This window comes from Trachypithecus francoisi, unplaced genomic scaffold, assembly GCF_009764315.1.
Source record: "Trachypithecus francoisi isolate TF-2019V2 unplaced genomic scaffold, Tfra_2.0 Lachesis_group12, whole genome shotgun sequence".
NCBI classification, from domain to species: Eukaryota; Metazoa; Chordata; class Mammalia; order Primates; family Cercopithecidae; genus Trachypithecus; species Trachypithecus francoisi.
The window spans coordinates 28,727,880-28,749,784 of NW_022681457.1; the positions used below are offsets into that span (position 1 = coordinate 28,727,880).

At 37.1% G+C, this 21,905-nt stretch overlaps 2 protein-coding genes and 1 non-coding gene across 3 annotated transcripts in view; 1 reads left to right on the forward strand and 2 right to left on the reverse strand.

The window, feature by feature from the left end:
• Positions 1-3,654: 3,654 nt before the first annotated feature.
• Positions 3,655-21,905, reverse strand: part of CUNH1orf141 (chromosome unknown C1orf141 homolog) — a 58,053-nt gene continuing 39,802 nt past the window's right edge. The window contains exons 6-7 of the mRNA XM_033225238.1: positions 12,888-13,032; positions 3,655-3,736 (exon numbers count right to left, since the gene is read on the reverse strand). Of these exons, the coding sequence (XP_033081129.1) occupies positions 3,717-3,736; positions 12,888-13,032 (165 nt within the window). The 3' untranslated portion in view covers positions 3,655-3,716. The remainder of the gene's footprint in view (positions 3,737-12,887; positions 13,033-21,905) is intronic.
• On the forward strand, positions 4,832-5,851 carry LOC117092065 (V-type proton ATPase subunit G 1-like). The gene has a single exon (XM_033225239.1). It carries the CDS (start codon positions 4,851-4,853, stop codon positions 5,205-5,207), a length of 357 nt encoding a protein of 118 aa, XP_033081130.1. The 5' UTR covers positions 4,832-4,850; the 3' UTR covers positions 5,208-5,851.
• LOC117094064 lies at positions 12,299-12,432 on the reverse strand. The gene has a single exon (XR_004441391.1). It is a non-coding gene; the product is annotated as a small nucleolar RNA SNORA31 (small nucleolar RNA).

Consider the following 21,905-nt stretch of genomic DNA (forward strand, 5'->3'; position numbering starts at 1 on the left):
CCCAGCCAGCAACTGGAAGCAAGTATGCCCCTCCCCTACCTCCTACAGACCTGAGTCCAACACCTTATCTTGAAGCTTTTCTCTCTTTCTTCTCTCATTCACACCATCTCCAGGTACATCTCTCTTCCTCCATCTCCATTTTTCTCTCCTTGTCATTCTTTTTGAGAGTCCAAACCTCCCTGTAGTTGTGAAGATGCTCCTGAGTAGTATTGATGATGATGCATAATAAAGAAAATCTCCAGTCTGAAGTAGAAGCAGAGGAACCTAAACCAGTTTACCTCCTCACCCTTAAATGTTCCAAAAGACCCCGAAAGCCTTTTCTTAACTTAAATGCATTTAATTCAATCTGTTTTTCTTCAAGTAGTAACAGTCAAGATTGAAAAATTCTTTCCTTACTCAGTTTTCTCTTTTAGTTATTGGAATTACAAAATTATTTCTTTTTACCATTTTCACATAAGCTCTATGGGATTAAATTTTAAGTAAGTTTCTGTTATTTAATTTTGGAATTTATTACTTACAAGATTATTTTTATGTGAAATGCATTTCTGAATTCCAAACAAATGGATTACAAATAAACTTTCAAAATGCAACTTGTTTCTAAGTTGAATTTTGCCTTTATACTGTTCGAGTTAATGAGAAAGTAAAATAACAATGTAATAATATAATTTAAAATGTTTAATACCTTATAGGATTTGCTACCAAAAATTTTTAAAGATATTCTTTTATTTAACAATTCAGAAAAAAGTTAAAGTTTGCAAAAACATTATATAGTAATGAAGTTCCAACATCTACTAACAACAATAAAAAACTATTCAAAGTTTTACAAAGCCTTTTTAATTGCATAAATTGTTAACGTAATACTATTGATGATGATTTGCTGAAATGCTGACACACAATTAACTCCACGTTCATTAAATTAATGATAGTTTGTCTTATTTGATATTCAATTATAGAAAAAGAGTATTGATGTTATTTGGCTTCCAACAGCACATTTCCAGAGTCAGACTATGCTGTTCTTGGTCCTGAATCAGAGTTTAGTATAGAAAGGCTGATGACTGAGCAATCTAATTGAGATAATAGAAAGTCATGAACTAGATCCTCTTGGTGATACTTATTTCCTAATTTTGTCCTATTATTTACTACAAATGTTGATGGTTCTTGAACAGACAACTGCTGACTTGTAATTCCAATGTATATGCTTTGCTTTCTTATGTGATCAATTCGAACATTACTATTTGGATAAGAATTTCTTTTATAATTTTGGAACTTGGATATTTGCTTCTTGTTACTCCAATATTGTTGCATACATGATATTTTATGAGGCATTTAAAATTTCACTTCACAAGTTTAATAAATTATCCAGTGGTGTTACATTATTTAGTTTATATATATATTTAAAAGGCTTTGAGTAACATTTGACAGGTGAGGCACTGGATGTGGGTATGCTCGTTGGTTTTTCTATAGAAAGCATTCTTTCAAATTTTCCAGTTTGGGCACTCATTTCATGAATAACAGCTTTATCAAGGTAACCCACAAATTGTTCTGTTAGGCTAGAAAAATGCTGTGAGAAATTATAGAGTGTATTCCAAGATCTGTTTTCTGGTGTCTGCTTATTAGTTTTCCTCTTTAGTTTATCATCGACAGTTGTGTGGCCTACTTTAAAAGACAACGGGATCTGTATATCTTTTCTCTGTGCTGTAGGCATTGTTTTCTTGGGTTTGAAAAGAGAAATAGATTGATCTCCAATTATAGATTTGAGGATTTCACAATTTCTTTCTAAAACAAAATTTGTTCTTTTATGTGGGTAAATGTTTTCATTTTCCAATGGATGAGAAGAAAATCTATTTTTTGTCAAAAGTAACATTTGTACATATTCTGAGTCATGGAAAATTATGGGATTTGTGTCCTTTTGTTCCTGTGGATTAAAGAAAAGAGTAATTAGTCGTAAGTTCATTGAGTCAAGAAAGCTCCATATATTTTAAAACATGTAAAAAAAATTGTAAAATATTCTAAAAATGACTACATACAAATATTTAATATGAACAGTAGCATTATTCAAATACATGAAAATACTGTACTTGTATATAACATACATCCTTCTTATCTTAATATTCTATAGAGATGTTAGTCATGAAACTTGAACTTTTGACCTTAAATGTTTTTTGAAATAAATTGGAATACGAAAAAATAAATATATTTGTTAAATATCTCAGGTAGTGCCATTGAGAAATAGGGTAGTTGTTCTGGCATTTCTTAGGTTTCCATGTTCTAGAAATTAAAAAGCATACCAAAAAATGGATTGAGTCAAAGTGCAGAAGAGACATAACTGATTACAGGCCAAAATTACAAATCTGGATATTCTAGTAAATAATTCAAAAAATTAAAAATTATCTCTACAACTGTTATTATTGTACCCTAATACTTAGCACCTAACACCTGACACCTAAAAAGTGCTCAATATATATTTGTGGAATAAAATAGCCAAAGTAATAGACTGACTCAAGAATAGATCATTTTTATCACAGTAATAGCCAAGTCTGCTATCATTACTGAAAAGATGACAAAGATCTAGTTTTGCAATCCACTGGTGATGCCAATATTACCTATTTAGCCATCGTAATGGATGTTTGTAATGTTTTTGGTCTGTCCAATGCCTTAGGACATTTTCTGCTTGATAAGTCTATATACCCTTAGGTAGAGGCAAGAACCATGTTTGTCAGCTTCTTTGCGGTTAGGACATAGGCATTTGCTCTAGGCTCTGCCATTCAGATACACCTATGAAGTCTTCAGTTTAGAGAAAGCAAGCACTGTGAAAAAGTATTGGGAAAACTATTCTAGTGAGGGTGGTAGGAGTTATATCTAGCTTTGAACAACAGCAGTAGCAAATATCTTAGAGTATTCCCTGCTCAGCATCGGAGTTATAAACTGTTATCTGTGACAATAGCATGGGCCTCAGTGGAGCAGTCTGGGGCTATATAATTAGGTGATTCCTGGCTAGACAGCTTTCGAGCCAGACTGCCTCTCTAGAGAGCATGAGTTACTAAATAGCCTTTAATAAATGCACTTTCTGGTTGAAAAAGCCAAAACAGATTGTTGGAAAAATGGACACATGGTCATGGTCCCATCGTTTTAGAACTGGGATCTTGTTATATTGTACAGGCTGGATTCAAATGCGTGGGTTCAAGCAATTCCCCTGCCTCAGACTCCAGAGTAGCAGGGATTACAGGTGCACACCACTGCATTCTGCTAGATCGCTACAGTCATTTAAAAAAAAACCCTTTTTATTTTATAGTTCTATTATAATCAAGCAAATTTGATAAAGCCTTCTTCATAAAGAAAAACACTGAATTTTCAGCTAGTGTAAAGGAATGCGTGGTTTGGGGGTTATGCAAAGTGCATTAAGAACTTAAGTGCTGTTATTACTTTGGAATATGAAACCAAGAGGTAAGAAGGATTTATCAAAGATTCTGGTCACTAAAATATATGGGTGATTCACTTAAGTTGTATGACTACGCATATTTACTTAACAATAGATGATATGCTTATTACCATGTGAGAAGTTACTGTCTTTGTTGGACTAACGCTGATTATCTTGGCATGTGGATTTTTCAGTTCATCCTCAAAGCACAACGGGAGCAAGCTTTTCTTTCTTACTGACTGATACTTACTTAATCGATAATTTCTGACCGAATTGTTTTCTTTTATATTAAAATCATTCATCTGTGGAGATTTTTTTCTGAAAATAAACACAGTTCAGGGCAATGTTCATAGGGCTGATTGCAGCTTGTTAGTTCTTGTCTGCCTCCTTTTATCCCTGGAAGTCACTGCCAACTTCTGCACCAACCTCTCTCCCACAGACTTTCAAACTGACAAGATCATCCCTTCCTGCCTGGTTTGTGGGAGAAAACAGCAAGAGTAGGAGTGGAAGCAAGAGAGTCATATATATACCTCTTTGGATTTTGAGTGGGGACGAGTTGTATTATTATGTAGGTTGAGGAGAACACCAAAGGTAGAGAGGTATTTGCGACATCCTATGTTGAGATTCTGAAAGAAGCTTCGCAGCGCAGCTTCATGCCAACACAGGGTGACCCCAGGTTTGTTAAGAGGATAGAGTAGTGTGGTCAGGCAGAGATAGGATATAGTTGTTGTTGTTGTTGTTTGAAACGGAGTCTCGATCTGTCGCCCAGCCTGGAGTGCAATGGCTCAATCTCGGCTCACTGCAAGCTCTGCCTCCCAGGTTCACACCATTCTCCTGCCTCAGCCTCCCGAGTAGCTGGGACTACAGGCACCCACTACCAGGCCCGGCTAATTTTTTTGTATTTTTAGTAGAGATGGGGTTTCACCATGTTAGCCAGGATGGTCTTGATCTCCTGACCTCATGATCCGCCCACCTCAGCCTCCCAAAGTGGTGGGATTACAGGCATGAGCCACTGCGCCCGGCCAGGATATAGTTTTTAAACTGAGTTAAACCTAAAGTGGTTGTTCATTATTGATTCAAACAAAGTTTGAAACACACTGGATTAATGATTTTTTCATTACATAAAGTTTGAAGGGTTCATGAGAAAAATGAGAACTTTATCCAAAGAAAAGCTACTTTTTCATATCCATGTTGTAGTGTAAGTAAATGTGTGCATTTACTAAAAAAAAAAAAAATTGTATTCCCTGTATTCATTTTTCCATGCCTTTCTCTCCGTTTGACAATACTCAAGGTCTGGATGTGATATCTAGTGGCTAAGCAGTCTTGGACCATTCGTTCGATTGTACTGTGGAACTAAATGATAACAATAAGGCAGAATAAATTTATTCTGGTCAATTATAAAATGTATCCTAGTCTCAGAATCGCTGCCGCCATGGCTAGTCAGTCGCAGGGGATTCAGCAGCTGCTGCAGGCCGAGAAGCGAGCAGCCGAGAAGGTGTCCGAGGCCCGTAAAAGAAAGAACCGGAGGCTGAAGCAGGCCAAAGAAGAAGCTCAGGCCGAAATTGAACAGTACCACCTGCAGAGGGAGAAAGAATTCAAGGCCAAGGAAGCTGCGGCACTGGGATCCCATGGCAGTTGCAGCACTGAAGTGGAGAAGGAGACACAGGAGAAGATGACCATCCTCCAGACCTGCTTCCGGCAGAACAGGGATGAAGTCTTGGATAACCTCTTGGCTTTTGTCTGTGACATTCGGCCAGAAATCCATGAAAACTACCGCATACATGGATAGAAGAAGAGAGAAGCACCTGTTCTGTGGAGTGGCACTTTAGATGCCCTCATGAATATGAAGCTTTAGCACAGCTCTAGTTATATTCTTATGAAATGGCATTAAATTATTTCCATATATTATATAGTAGGTCCTTCCACTTTTTGGGCAGTAGCAAATCTAGCTTTTTTGTACAGACTTACAAATCTAAAGATTTCATCTTTTTACCTCATATTTCTTAGGAATTTAATGGGTATATGTTGTCTTTTTGGCAAGGTATATATGCCTTTTGGCTCAAGCAACATGTATATCACTGTTGACTTTTTCTTTCTTAGATCTAGTTTTAAAAAAAAACACCACATAACTATTCTTTGAAGAAAGGAAGGGATTACATATTTTTTTTCCCTAACACTTTCTTGAAGGTCAGGGGCTTTATCTATGAAAAAGTAGTAAATAGTTCTTTGTAACCTGTGTGAAGCAGCAGCCTGCCTTAATGTAGTCCATTGTTGCTAATGGTTAGAACAGTGAATACTAGTGGAATTATTTGGGCTGCTTTTAGTTTCTCTTAATCAAAATTACTAGATGATAGAATTCAAGAACTTGTTACATGTTATTACTTGGTGTATCAGTAATCATTTAAAAGTAAAGACTCTGTCATGCAAAAAAAATAAAATAAAATAAAATAAAATAAAATGTATCCTACTAGAAACATCATTAAACAGAACAAAATACTAACTATTTTGAAATAAATTACCTTTTATTTCTATCACCTTCTAAGCGACCAACAGAATCCAATGGTTTCCTAGGTTTTTTTTCAATTTGACCTGAAATTTTAAAAGATTTTCATAAAAGACACACAGATATTCTGACATTTAGGAAAATATCTTGCACAAAATATTTTACAATTTAAAATAACATATGGAAAGCACCTAGTATAGTGCCTGGTCTGTAGTAGCTACTCAGTAAATATTTCTTGAATGAACTAGATAGAACTGGAAAAGACTGAGATCAAAGCTCCAGTATTTGGCTAAAACAGATCAAACATAAAAGTGGTCTTGGAGACTTTTTGTGGAAGAAAGGCATCCCTACATTTTCAAATCTCTCTGTTATGTGGAGTCATTATTAACCAGTAGGAAGCTTCAGATGGTTATCACTTGGTAGGGAGGGAAGACAGCTTGCAGATATCAAACAGATCTTGCCATGTGGCATGAAGTAAGCATCCAAGGTTGATCTCTTCCAAACATGTCTGGTGGCCACTCCAGCATTTTTCTACACACACATGCTATTAGCAACAGTTTCAGCTTTTTCCTCATCCTCAAGTAGTTTGTATTCTAGTGCAGTACTTCCCAGTGTTTCCCATTTAATTGCAAGCATACTAATTTATATTATGTGTACAGTATACTGGAATAAATGCTTGAGTCTAGGTAGGCTACCATAGAGTCAACTGAGCAGCCTTGATGGCCAAGGAATCAGTATTTCAGCACACCTATAACCCCCTCCAAGCACAACAGTTTACCACAGTACTATTTGGGAAGCTCTGTTCTAGAGGGAGGAAATAGTCAATAAACAAGTAAACCAGCTGGGTATGGTGGTGTGCCCTTGTAATCCCAGCTATTCAGGAGGCTGAAGTGGGAGGACTGCTTGAGGCCAGGAGTTTGAGGCCAGCTGGGGCAGTATAGTAAGACCCCCATCTCAAAAAACAAAAACAAACACACACACAAAAAAACCCAACAACAACAAAAACAAGTAAACCAACCAACAAATAAATATATAATATAATTTCGAATACTTTGGAAGTATTTGAAGCATTCAAGTATTATGGAAGAATATAAACATAGTACTTCACCTAGAGTGGCTATAGACGTCCTTTTTTAAGAAGGGATATTTGCGCTGAAATCTGAGTAAAGAGAAAGAGGCAGAGGAAACAGCAAGTGTGGAGGTCTCAGTGTGAAGTCAGTGTGGAATGCTGAAAGAACAAAGAGGCCAGTGTTGCTTGGGTGCGGTGAATTAGGAGGAGAACAGAGTAAGATGGGCTGAAACACGTAGCAGGGCAAAGTCATCTAGGGTCACATAAGCCATGGTGAAGAGTTAAGATATTATTCTGGTTACAACAGAGATCCTTAGGAGGGTTTTCAACAGAACAATAATGTAGTTTCATTTATACTTTAGAAAGATCACTCTGCTCGCTCAGAGATGGATGGTCTGTGGGGAGAAGGGAGAATGTGGGTGGCAAGAGTAGCAATGGAGTAACCAGTTAGGAGGCTGTTGCTATTATCTAGATAAACATGTTGGTGGACTCGATAAGGATTGTAGCAGTGTAAGTGGTGAGAAATGGTTGGCTTCAGTTTCTACTTAGAGGGAGATCCAACTTTTTCCCATTTGCAGGAATGGGATAGATAGGAGAAAAACAGGCCCACTGACTGAAACAAGGTGCTGGGTTAAGGATCCCTGACTTGTGAAAGGAGAGTAAAAATCAGTCCTTTCCATTGCCAATTGGCTAACCTGGAACTAAGTCAAACCACACCAGAGATGGATGACGGACTCTGCCATATCCCCAATTATCACCCTGGCAGAGGAATCCCATTCACAACTCTAAAATCTAGTCTGGCCTGAGGGCCATGAGGTCTGAGTAATGGCAACTGCAAAACTTCTGGAAAGGAAAGAGTGACATATAGTGAGTGGTGAATAAGAGAGAACCTTCTGAAATTCTAAAACATACGAAAAATATTGTCAGGTGCAGTGACTCACACCTATAATCCCAGCACTTTGAGAGGCTGAGGTGGGTGGATCACTTGAGGTCAGGAGTTCGAGACCAGCCTGGCCAACATGGTGAAACCCCCACCTCCACTAAAAGTACAAAAATCAGCTGGGCATGGTCGCGAACACCTGTAGTCCCAGCTACTTGGGAGGCTGAGGCAGGAGTCGCTTGAACCCAGGAGTTGGAGGTGGCAGTGAGCAGAGATCATGCCACTGCACTCCAGGCTGGGTGACAGGGTGAGACTCAGTTTCAAAAAAAAAAATTATAATAATAAAACATATGAAAAATACAAATCTAAGAAAAGCAGCAAACAAAATCTACAAGAGGGTCAGCAATACAATTAAATAGAAGAATCTAAAAATAAACTGAAAACCCTTGCCGTCTTAACATACATACCTCAATTTTAAGATGTATAGTAGCAAGTGTCATACTTAAATTAGCAGCGTCAATTGATGACATCTTAGATTTGATAAAATATGTTTAGAAATTTCAAAGGTATAAATAAAATTACATTAGAGAATAAGCTATTATTCGATAAAAACAGACTAAGGTAAAAATAAAAACACGTCAATATTTTAAAAACTGGAAATCTTGGAAGTAAGAAATAAAAATCTAGATTACATGGGCAAAAGGAAAATTAATGAATTGAAAGAAAATGTTGAGGAATTCACCAAGAATGCATAGAAAGATAAATAAAAAACCTGAAAGAACAGTTAAAAATCATGAAAAACCCACTGCAAGTCTTGGACATTTATCCAATAGCTTTGGAAGAAGAAAATAGCAGAAATGGTAAAGAATCTATATTTGAAGAGATAATAACCAATAATTCTAGCTGACAGACGTGTATTTCAAGGATTGAAGATGACAGACAGAATACATCTATATCCAGACACTTTGTACTAAAAATGGGAATCATAAAGAATAAAGAGAAAAGTCCTAAAACTACCAGAAAGTTAAAAACAGTTTTTCTATAGAATGACAATTGGACTATGAACAGAATTCTAATCTATGAATGATTCAAGAAGATAATAAAGTTATCTGTAAAGTGCTGAGAAAAAATAATTTACAGTATAGAAATTTACATAAACTCAACTGTCATTCCAGAGTGACAGCAAAATAAAGGCACTTCAGATATATAAGGATCCAAAGAGTTAACAGCCAACAGGTCACCATTGAAAGAGTGACTAACACATGCTCTTCAGGAAAAATGTAATAGAACACAGATGGGGCTGAGTGTGGTGGCCCACACCTGTAATCCCAGCACTCTGGGAGGCTGAGGCAGGTGGATCACCTGAGGACAGGAGTTTGAGAGCAGCCTGACCAGTATGGTGAAACCCCATCTCTACCAAAAATACAAAAATAGCCGGGCGTGGTGGTGCACACCTATAATCCCAGCTACTTGGGAGCTTGCAGTGAGCCAGGGTTGCACCATTGCACTCCAGCCTAGGCAACAAGAGTGAAACTCTGTCTCAAAAAAAATAAATAAACCACAAATGGTAGGATACAGGAGTCAATGATGAGCACAGAATTTGATAAACTGCTATGTATTTAATCAGCATTGTCTTTAAAAACTAACAGTATTTTGTATTTTAAATGAAATATTGTTAATATTTGCTGCACTTGTATAAGCTTTTTGCAGTTATTTTAATCTACCGTATTTTTGGTGTTTTAGACTTCTGTCATGTCAGCCTTTTGTTTTTTTCTTTAACTTTGCTTTACTTTACACACAATAAAATACATGTATTTTAATTTACACACAATAAAATACATGTATTTTAATGTAATGAACAGTTTGATAAACATTGATAAATATATGCACTCATGTAAGTAAAATCAAGATATAGAGTATTTCCATTATTCTCCGATAGTTTCCCCCCGCCCCCTTTTAGTCAATTCATTTGATTTGTTCTGTTCTTTCCTTCAAACTCACTGTTTATCTCAGCGTTGGATACCTGTTTTCTTCCCTCAATATACTATCTTGTCTAATGTGGTCATATTTTTGTCCCCTTACACTGCACACTGTATATATTCCTAAACCTGCTTTTCGGATTTCAATTCGGTTTACTTCAAGGTTTATTTTACTCTTTGAGGCTTTTAACATAATTTTAAGTTACCTATTAGCATTACTTATTTTTCTAAAAATATTTTTTAATTCTGGTAGCATCATTTCATCCTTAATGATTATGTTTTACATTTCCAAATCTTACTTCATAGAATTCTGATTTTCTTTAACTCCTTCAGCATATAGAACAATTATTGTTTAAGTTTATTCCTGGTTCATGGGGTACAAATTCTGCCAAAATGTGACCATCAGCTATTTTTCAGATTATGACCTCTCTTCGCTATGGAATTTTTCCATAGGTCCCATGCTTTGTTCTTATTTTTCTTTCTGCTCAACTTTGAATCAGATCACTTAAATGTGGGCTTATTTATTTGTCCAAAAATAATAGATGTAAATTTTTTTATGTTTTCCCTGTTTACTTGGGCACTGTTAAACTCTCCCCTTAGAAATTGACATGTAAATCCAGATGTTGTTACCTTTTCTTATGAGTTCAGGCACTCAGCTACCTGAGTAGGCTGCTAAGGAAGCTGTAGCCCTGGAAGATGGTGGAGAAGATTATTTCTGGGCACTGTATATTTTGTGAAACCTTTTCATGACCCCAGGGTGGTGGTGGTGGTGGGTACTCCGTTTATGTGTGAGGTGTCACTTGGGTTTCATTTTTTTCTCTTTCTCATGGGGTAAGCAAGTTAGTTTGGTAGTTGAGGGAGGAACTTAGTCAAGTAAGGGCCTCATGGCTCACAGGCTATTTGATGGAATGGTGTTTTTTCTTTGCAGTTATCGTTGGTCATAATCTAAAAATCGTTCCTAGAAAACTGTATTTTGTCTCTTCTGTTATCAACCCTCCTTTCAAGTCCCTGCTCCTTCAAGTTAGGAGGTTTTTACCCTAGCTCTGAGTACATCTAAAGCAATACGAGGAAGCCAGAGAAAAAAGTGACAAGTTATGATCATTATATTTCTCTCCAAATATTGCTCGCACAGGCTTTGAATGCTGCTGACTTACAATGAGGAAAGGAATCCCAAGGGGAGAATTTCACATCTTTCTCGGACCTATCATTGATAACAAACTCCATTTCTTTAAGTTTAATGTAAGAGAGAGAGAGAGAGAGTGTGTGTGTGTGTGTGTCTGTGTGTGTGTGTGTGTGTGTGTGTGTGTGTGTGTGTAGTGGAGTCGGTGGTTATAATAGGGGATTTTTTTCAGAATATTCTCTGTTGGCTCTTTCAATGGTTATTCCTTTCTCCTAAGAAATGGAATTGTGCGCTGACTTCTGGAAGATTCTTTCAAACTGCTTCGTATTGTAATATGTGACAGATTTTCTTTGAGTTAGGGATAAAATGTCCCAGTTTCAATTTAATAAATTTTTCTTCTCTATTTTCTTTTTGTGTTATTCATTCTGGCCAGGATGAACTTGTATTTATGTTGACAACTTTCCCAGAAGTCTTACTTTGGGACTTTGATAAAAAGTATAAAATGCTTCCTTCGAGAGACTTAAGAACTTTTCTAAAGAGAGATTGCTTTGCTGAACTAATAGAACATCCTGTCACTGCTTTCAGGGAACACTTCAGAGAAGATGTGGCATCTGAATGGAACCTTCAAGGATAATGTAGTAAACGGAGGTTGCCTACTTCACAGTCATTTTTTACCCTTCTTTACTAACAGCACTCCAGTCTTATCTCCTTCCAAGGAACCATGTCCTTCAAAGAAGGCTGGTATCTTTCCCGGCTCAATGGAGTAAATCTTAAGTAATCTAAGCTGTGTTTTTCAAAATGTGAGCTACAAACCATTCATGTCTTGTGAAATCAATTTAGTGTATCCTGAATAGCATTTTAAAAAATGAAGTAGAATAGACTATAACAGAATGTATCATCTGGATCCTTAGTAATTACTTGACAAAATACAGAAATACTACAATCAAATTCAACTGACAGAGAGAAAGAGAGATAATTAGGACTCTAGGAAGCTGAATTTTCTGCTCCGTGTGTGTGTGTGTGTGTGTGTGTGTGTGTAATATAAAAAGTATTTCCTACTGGGGCCACGTTAAAAGTTGGAAAAAGTGATCTAAGCCAATGATGATTTATTGATTTAGATGTGGATGCATGAGGCTCTTTGAGCCAAAGAAACATAAGGGGGAGTTGGCTTTGGGAAAACATTTTTTTCATTCTTACCAAGGCATAAAAAGCATTTCTAGTCACACAAGCTATATTGAATAGTTGTCATCATACTGTACAGCAAGGATAGGAGGACAAGCTACCTGCTAAGACCATTGAGGAAAGAGAGGAACTGGACATTTTTTCCACCACTGTATTCCTCTATTCAATCTCAGCAGCCACAATCAGATGGACAGAAAGCACGAGAATATTTTTTTCTTGCATCTGTGGTGGAAACCTTAACAGCAGACAGTAACTACTCCAGGTCTGTCAAACAGATGCATGGAACTGCATATCTAATCACATTATAAAGCCCCTGAATGAGCCAACCCTGCAAATGCCTTTCTGATGGACTTCTTGTTTTTTTAGATAATAAATATCTTTACTGTTTAAGCTACAGGCAGTTGGATTTTCTTTTATTTGAGGCTAAAATCTCTTAACTATGAAAGTCGAACAGGAATCCATCAGGTGAAAACATATGTTTGAAGCATAGGCAACAGACAGTGAATCAAATCACACAGTAATTTGGTTAACTAAGTAAAACAGCCTATTAAATATGACTAGAATCAGTGTGGTGCGGATAGGTTTACGAGAAAGAAAAGAAGGCTGGAGAAAGATCGTTATTGTAGTGTGATCAAAGACTAATATTCCTTGGTTAAAGATTTTCTTAATGCTTATACCCTAAGTTTAGATGCAGGTAACTTTCAATTATTTCAATGTAAACATGCAATTTCTATACCTGTAAATAAAGTAGAGTCTTTTTCCTTTTTATGAGCATTAGACTGAATGTTGAACATAGGAGAAAAGTCTGTAGAACCCAGTGATCTTGTACATGCTTGTCTATGCTGTGAATGTAGAACATTCAGAGGCCTTGCATTTTCCATCTAAACATCAGGAAAAATGGAAAATTATCTTAGAAATGATTTCTTTCTGTGTATATTAATAAATAATTTGTGTTTGAGTATTCACATTTGCAATATTGAATTATGATAACTAACGGCTGTCTGGTTCTTTAAATATTTTTAAATGTGATTTAATTCTCAGAAGAACCTACTATGAGATGAGCATTATCAATAAGAAAACAAACCTTCAGAAGTTAAAAGATCTGCTTATGCTCACACTTTTTACTAATTTTTTTTTCTTTGTCTATGAAACTTAACCTTTATATTCACATAAAATTTATCTCTCCAAGTTCAGGGGAAGTCTGAAGTGCAAATACTGAGAAATAAAGCCTTCTCTGTTTTAACAAACGATTACTCTCTCTAACATAGAGTAGGTACAGCAGATCAGTTCTGAGTAGAGAAGAAACTGAAAAACAATGATCTGGCTTTTCCTAGACTAGAGGATCAGATTGGGTCCATGTATTTTTTATTAAAATGCACATATCTAGGCATTCAAAATATACATATGCACGTGTTAATATAAACGGAATACTTTGTGGTTCTCTGTTAACAAACTAAACAAATAACTGTTTAGAGCCCATTTTTTTTCACACTAGGCACAGAATATACTTCGTTCTGGGTAATATGAAATAAAAATAAGGTATATGACAAAAGTCTAGGCCACAAAGACCTCACATTTTTATGGTATAGGATTTGCATACACAAAACACTAGTAAATAAAATAGAGTAATATCACTAAAAAGCAAACCAATCAATACAATCAATAAATGGGGAAGAGTTTAAAAAGGGAGGGATATCCATAAAGACTAAAATAGACAGGAAAGATTTCATAGAGGGAGAAGAAAATGCTAAGATTTAAAAGATGAGGGTATTTCAGGCGAGGTCAACAGCATAAGCCTGGAATGTTCATAAGACAGGCAGAAAAACAGTATAGTTATAGCAGGAAGGCATTTATTATTTATTGGGATTAAAAGATAAGTTCAAATAGGTAAGAAGATGAGTTGTGAGGGGGATAGACCACAGATGTCTTGAAAGACAAACAAAGCAACTTTATCCTAAAGAAAAATTACCAACATTGTCATGAGGAATTGGAAATTGGAGCCCATCAATAATTCTCAAAAGGAATGTAAGGGAGTTTCAAATAACTACCTTTAAAACATAGTTTAAAAGAGTAACCAGCCCCAGATAGATTTACAGATAAGTTGTTTTAAGCTTTCATGGAAAAAATTGTTCTCATGTAATATAATATCAATTAAATTAAAAAGTAAACAACTTTTCATTTCTTTTTATAAGCTGGCATAGTCTTAAAAGCCAAAGTCTGGAAAAATAAAGAAGCCTACAAGCTAATCTTACCTATGACTTCAGGATTTTTCACAAATTTAAAATAAAATACCGATCAACACTATACTAGTACAAGTTTACAACAGCCAAATAAAACCGTCAAGAAATTAAAGGTTTCTATATGTTATTATAACTCATTACCCATAGGTCAAAAGGATTAAAATGATGTAGTTATTTTAATAGCTGCAATGCTGATAAATCTGATAAATTTAACAACTATTATTGATAAGAACTGTAATAAAACTACATAGAGATAATACTTAATGTGAGAAAGAATATTGGCCAGGTGCGGTGGCTCATGCCTGTAATCCCAGCATTTTGGAAGGCTGAGGCAGGTGGATCACCTGAGGTCAGGAGTTTAAGACCAGTGTGGTCAACACTGTGAAACTCGTCTCTACTAAAAATCCAAAATAAGCCAGGCCTGGTGGTGCACACCTGTAGTCCCAGCTACTCGGGAAGCTGCGGCGGGAGAATTGCTGGAATCTGGGAGGCGAAGGTGGCAGTGCACTGAGATCATGCCACTGCACTCAAGCCTGAGGGACAGAGTGAGACTCTGTCTCAAAAAAAAAAAAAAAAAAATTAAACATAATTTAAAAAATTATATATATGTAAAAGTAACAGTCAACATCATCGTTAATGGTAATATATTAGTCTATGACATGGCAACAGTAACATCCATCACCACAATTATTTATAAATTTTTAGGGACTGCCCAGTAATGCAACAGGAAAAGATAATAAAAGTAGTAAAGACTGGGGAATTCTGACTCAACATAGCTGAGTAATCCTCTATCAGACCTACCTTCCCACAGATAAAAACCATAGACTCTAGACAAAATGCTCTAGATAAAATACACACACACACATGCACACACACATGCATGCACACACATTACCTTAAGGTCCTGGAGAATAAACAAAAGCAGGTGGCAAAGAGAAAGTATTGACACTTGGTATCACTGATTTGCATGGAGTAGAGTTGCTATTTGTATAGCTTTCACCTTGTAGGCAGACTGAAGTTGGCATCACATGTAGCATCTAAAATTCTGCTAGAAAAACCATGTTGTTTCTGGCCAGAAGAGCCAGAAGACAAAGTTTGGGCAAACAAAGCTGCTGGAAAGTGAGAAAGGAATGATGCAAAGAAGAGAGCCAAAGATGGCAGCTCCATTTCCTGCATGAGAGACTGCTATGTGTAAGAGACTACCTGTTCAAGTCTCTGGTTAAACTCTAAACCATGCATGTTTAGAAACTCCTGCAAGCAGCCTGCTAAGGATAAAACAACTGAACTAAAATTTGAGCTGCTGTTCACAAGTCATTTTGTACTTTGAGTACAATCAAGATAATTGACTGCTAGAACAAAAACATCAATAAATTTTGTAGGACAACAGGAGAGTGCAGAGTCTTCACAATACAATAGTCACAATGTCCAAGATCAACCCAACTTGACCTAAAAGAACCGAGGAAGTGAGACCTAGTGTTAACATAAAAGACAATCCAACAAGACCAGATATTGAATGACCCAGACATTGAAATTAACAGATTTTATAGCAGCTATTATAGCTATGCTTGATGGGTCTGGCATGGCGGCTTACGCCTGTAATCCCAGCACTTTAAGAGGCTGAGGCGGGTGGATCACTTGAGGTCAGGAGTTCGAGACCAGCCTGACCAACATGGTGAAACCCTGTCTCTACTAAAAATCCACACACACACACACACACACACAAAATAGCTGGGGGTGGTTGCACACATCTGTAGTCCCAGCTACTCAGGAGGTTGAGACAGGAGAATCACTTGAACCTGGGGAGCAGAGGTTGCAGCAACTGAGATTGTGCCACTGTACTCCAGCCTGGGTGACAAAGCAAGACTTCACCTAAAAAACAAAAACAAAAACCAAACAAACAAACTAACAAAAAACCATGCTTCATGAAAAAAGTAAAATATGTTCAAAGTAAAGGAAAAACATAGGGAATCTTATCAGAAAAACAGAAAATACTTTTTAAAATGGAAATTATAGAATTAAAACATCTGTTAACTGGTTTAGCTTAAAACAAAGAGAAAATATCTGAGGGAATAATCTGAGAAATTCAGGAACCTGTAGGACAATAATGAAAAGTCTGACATGTTTAATAAGAACCTCAGAGGGAGACTCTTAGCCCCTTTACTTTCTTTAAGACACATCGAATTTCTGAAAGCAAAAATGATAATACTGTCCTGCAGGGTTTATAGTATTACATACAGAAACTATAGTACAAAGATTTGGGGAAGTAAATGGAACTATAAAATTTAAAGATTTCTACATCTTTATGTGAAGTGGTACAATTTTACTCTAGACTGTGACAAGTTGATGATGTATACTTTAATCTATACCAAAACCACTAAAAATCCCAAACAAATAAAAAGAGACATAACTAAAAGCCAACAGATACATTAAAGTGAAATTTTGATAAATATTCAAATAATCCAAAGAAAGGCAGAAAAGAAGGAACAGAGGAACAAAAAGCACAGGGACAAACAAAAAAGAATAAAATGATAGACTTAATTTCACCCATATCAACAATTACATTAAACATTAATGAAATAAGCATTTCAATTAAAAGACATTGTCAGAATAGATTTTTTAAAAAGCAAGACTCAAGTATATGCTGTGTATAAAAAATGTACTATAAATATAAGTTGAAAGTAAACTGATGGAAAAATATGTACTATGTAAACAGGATGCATAAGAAGGCTGCAGTGGTTCTATAAATATCAGGTAAGATAGACATCTGGCCAGGTGCAGTGGCTCACGCCAGTAATCCCAGCACTCTGGGAGGCTGAGGTGGGTGGATCACCTGAGGTCAGGAGTTCGAGACCAGCCGGACCAGCTTGGAGAAACCCTGTCTCTACTAAAAATTCAATTAGCTGGGAGTGGTGGCGCATGCCTGTAATCCCAGCTACAAGGGAGGCTGAGGCAGGAGAATCACTTGAACCCAGGAAGTGGAGGTTGCAGTGAGCTGAGATTGTATCACTGCACTCCAGCCTGGGCAACAAGAGCGAAACTCCGTCTCAAGAAAAAAAAAAAGAAAGATAGATATCAAGAAAAATAGTATTACCAGAGACAGAGACAGACATTTCACTATAACAAAAAGATCAATTCATCAGGGAGACATAAAAATCATAAATACATATACACCTAAAAAATACATGAAGCAGGCTGGCCACAGTGGCTCACGCCTGTAATCTCAGCACTTTGGGAGGCTGAGGTGGGCAGATGGACCTGAGGCCAGGAGTTCGAGACCAACCTGGCCAACATGGTGAAACCACATCTCTACCAAAAAAAAAAAAAAGCCAGATATGGTGGTGGGTGCTTGTAATCCCAGCTACTCAGGAGGCTGAAGGAGGAGAATTACTTGAACTTGGGAGGTGGAGGCTGCAGGGAGCCAAGATGGTGCCAAGATCTTGAAAAAAAAAAAAAAAAATATATATATATATATATATATATGAAGCAGAAATTAACAGAGTCAAAGAGAGAAATGGGCAATTTTATAATCATAAAGATTTTAACATCTCCTAGCAATTGACAGAATAACTAGATTTTTAAAAGTCTGTAAAGACACAGATGACCTGAATGAAACTAACAACCATCTTGACCTAATTTATGCATATATTTTCATATTTTATATCTATAATAGAGATATATATTTATAAATATACTCATATACTTGTGTACTTATAGAACACTATGCCATATAACTGCTAAATACACATTCTTTTAAGTGCACTTAGTATTTTCAATAAGACAGACCATATCCTGAGCCCTGAAACAAGTCTAAATAGAAGTTTAACTGGATTGGAACCCTACATAATGTATTATTTGACCACAACGTAATTAAATTAGATATCAATAACAATAAGATAGCTGGAAAAACTCCAAATATTTTGAAATTCTATAACATACTTCTGAAGAATCCATATTTCAAAGAAGAAATTAGAAAATTTTTTCAAACTGAATGATAGTGAAAATGTAACACATCAAATTTCATGGAATTTCAGTTTTCCAAACAAGAAATTGGGGGATTATCATTCTAAGCACTAACTACAATCACTTGCAAACTCCATCAAGCCTGACTACTTAATTTCTTCCTAATCAGTGTCCTCCACTACATTCCCATTTCTACTGCTTTGGCTCAGTCTCTCACCATTTCTTACACTGAAGATATGTCTAAGAAATATTTCAGCACAAGTCAAACAAGAAATTATTGAAGGATCAAGGCCTTTCAGGAGTCAGTATGAATGTAGATTAGGGGAACTAGTAGAGGTGTAAGTTTTAAATGGGAGGTGTCCTTCTGAGTCAATATAATGGGCCATGCTATTTATAGCCATGCCCTACTAAGATCTCTTTACGATTATGGCAAGGAAATACCACAAAGAATCAACTTGTAAAAGAAAGAGAACAGGAATGTGTGCATATGTGTTTGTGAGAGAATGATGAGAAGACAGATCAGTGCCTGGGAGAGATTTCAACAGATTTCTGAAAGAAAGATAATCGAAGCTTTACAGTAGAGAGTCACTAATATGTTATCTGTTTGATGAAACCTTGAGAAACTCTAGGCTTAGAAGAGGCAGGTATTGAGGGTGGGAATTAGAACAAAAGTAGTAAAGAGACATTAACTGAAATGCTGAATGAAATTTCTGAACCAGTTACCACTTTTCCCATCTCCCAGTTGTCCTGTCCCACAGGCAATTTACAGGAAATGGTATTTAATTAATCCCAGGCTAAAACAAAGAGTGCCCTTCTCTTAATAAACTTCCTGCTAGTGCGAGTTTTGGCTCCCCAGAGCAAAATTATCTTTATGGTAGCATCTGCAAAAAAGGCTACCAGGCCAACTGCCTACTCTTTGCCCTCAAATCCTAAAGTAAGGTGGTTGAGAAATCTGCCATATACACAGAACAGTTAGGTTTTCATTCTGGGGATAGACTTACTTGTAAAATTAATGGTAGCTTCCTGGAAAAATTAACCCCATCTTCATTCTAAAATATCACAAATAAAAATGTACCAATGTCTTATTCTATTTAAGCTGCTATAATAAAATCTCTTAAACAGGGTAATAGAAATAATAGAAATTTACTTCTCACAATTCTTAGGCTAGGAAGTCCAAGATCAAGTCATCAGCAAATTGGTGTTTAGTAAGGGCTCACTCTCGGATTTACGGGTGGTGCCTTATTGTGTGTCCTCACATGGTAGAAGGGGCAAACAGCTCCCTAGAATCTCTTGTATAAGGTCACTAATCCCATTCGTGAGGGCTCTGCCCCATGATCTAATCACCTCCTAAAGGCATCACTCTGTAATAGCATCACATTGGCTATTAAGTTTCAACATATGAATTTTGGGGGTACACATTCAGACCATAGCAACCACATATTATAAAAATCAGCAATATCAAAGATACATATAACAACCTTAAAGGAAATGTAATTTAAGAAACAGAAAAGAACCTAAGAAAACTAACTCTAACATCTTCAGAAAACTTTGAGAACAAATGTGACAGGATTCAATGGGGGGAAAGAAGGGCCACTACCAAGAAAAAGAAACATTGGAAATGTAAAATATGATTACTAAACAAAAATGCAATAAAAGGGCTGGAAGAAAAAGTCAAGGAAATTTCCCATAATAAAGAGCAACATTTTAGCTGGGCATAGTGGCTCATACCTTTAATCCCAGCACTTTGGGAGGCAGAGGCAGGTGGATAGTTTGAGCTCAGGCGTTCGAGACCAGTTTGGGCAACATGGCAAAACCCCATCTTTACAAAAAATACAAAAATTAGCCAAGCATGGTAGCACACACCTGTGGTCCCAGCTACTTAGGAGGCTGAAGTGAGAGGATTGCTTGACCCCAGCAGGAGGTAGAGGCCGCAGTGAGGTGTGATCGTGCCACTGTACTCCAGCCTGGGCAACAGAGAAAGACCCTATCTCAAAAAAAAGGGCAAAGTGTCAAAGAGACAAAACAAAGAAAAGCAATGTAGAAAATCAATCCAAAGGGTCTAATATCGGATGGTTAGAAAGCAGAGAAAATAGTAGAGATGAAATTGGCAAAGACATAAAATACATTTTTTAGAACTAAAGAAAGACATTTAGCTTTAGAGTGGGGTTCACTGAGCACGGAAGAGAATAAAGTAAAACTACCACACCCAGGCACATCCTTGAGACATTTCTTTCTTTTTCTTTCTTTCTTTTTTTTTTTTGAGATGGAGTCGCACTCTGTTCCTGGAGCACAGTGGTGTGATCTCAGCTCACTGCAACCCCCACCTCCTGGGTTCAAGAGATTCTCCTGCCTCAGCCTCCTGAGTAGCTGAGATTACAGGTTTGTGCCACCACACCCAGCTAATTTTTGTATTTTAGTAGAGATGAGATTTTGCCATGTTGGCCAGGCTGCCTTGAGACATTTCAGCACAATGTTGATAAAGTTTCTAAAAAGTTTCCAGAAAAAAATAATGTCATGAAGTTCGAGAACTTTTCATAGCAACACAAAACTATATAGGACAGTAGAACAATGTCTGCAAAGGCTAGGAAAAAAATGATTTTGAACCTCTAAGTCTACACAGTCAAATTATCAATCAAGTATATTTGAAAAATAAACACACTCTCAAATATCCATGCAACATTTCTAGAGAAGTTTCCTGAAGATATATTCTACGAAGAAAATTGAGAGGATGGCAGATAGGAGACAGGGCTAATGTGCAGCTTCCATTTGGATGGACAGAACAGCATGTGGAGACACACCACCCACTTTTGCTTCAAGAACCACCGAGAGGTGAAGTCAGCTGGACTTAACTGGGTTGAGTGGGGACTTGGAGGACTTTTCTGTCTAGCTAGAGGATTGTAAATGCACCAATCAGCACTCTGTGTCTAGCTAAAGGATTGTAAATGCGGCCGGGCGCGGTGGCTCAAGCCTGTAATCCCAGCACTTTGGGAGGCCGAGACGGGCGGATCACGAGATCAGGAGATCGAGACCATCCTGGCTAACATGGTGAAACCCCGTCTCTACTAAAAATACAAAAACTAGCCGGGCGAGGTGGCAGGTGCCTGTAGTCCCAGCTACTCGGGAGGCTGAGGCAGGAGAATGGCGTAAACCCGGGAGGCGGAGCTTGCAGTGAGCTGAGATCTGGCCACAGCACTCCAGTCCGGGCGACAGAGCGAGACTCCGCCTCAAAAAAAAAAAAAAAAAAAAAAAAAAGGATTGTAAATGCACCAATCAGCATTCTGTAAAATGGACCAATCAGCAGGATGTGGGTGGGGACAAATAAGGGAATAAAAGCTGACTATCCCAGCCAGCAGTGGCAACCCACTCAGGTCCCCTTCCATGCTGTGGAAGCTTTGTTCTTTCACCCTTCACAATAAATCTTGCTGCTGTCACTCTTTGAGTCTGTGCCACCTTTAAGAGCTGTAACACTCACCGTGAAGGTCTGCAGCTTCATTCTTAAAGTCAACGAGACCAAGAACCCACCAGAAGGAACAAACTCTGTACACATCTTGGCG

Coding starts and splice junctions, on each gene's coding strand:
- LOC117092065 (XM_033225239.1), top strand. CDS start 4,851: ATGGCTAGTCAGTCGCAGGGGATTCAGCAGCTGCTGCAGGCCGAGAAG.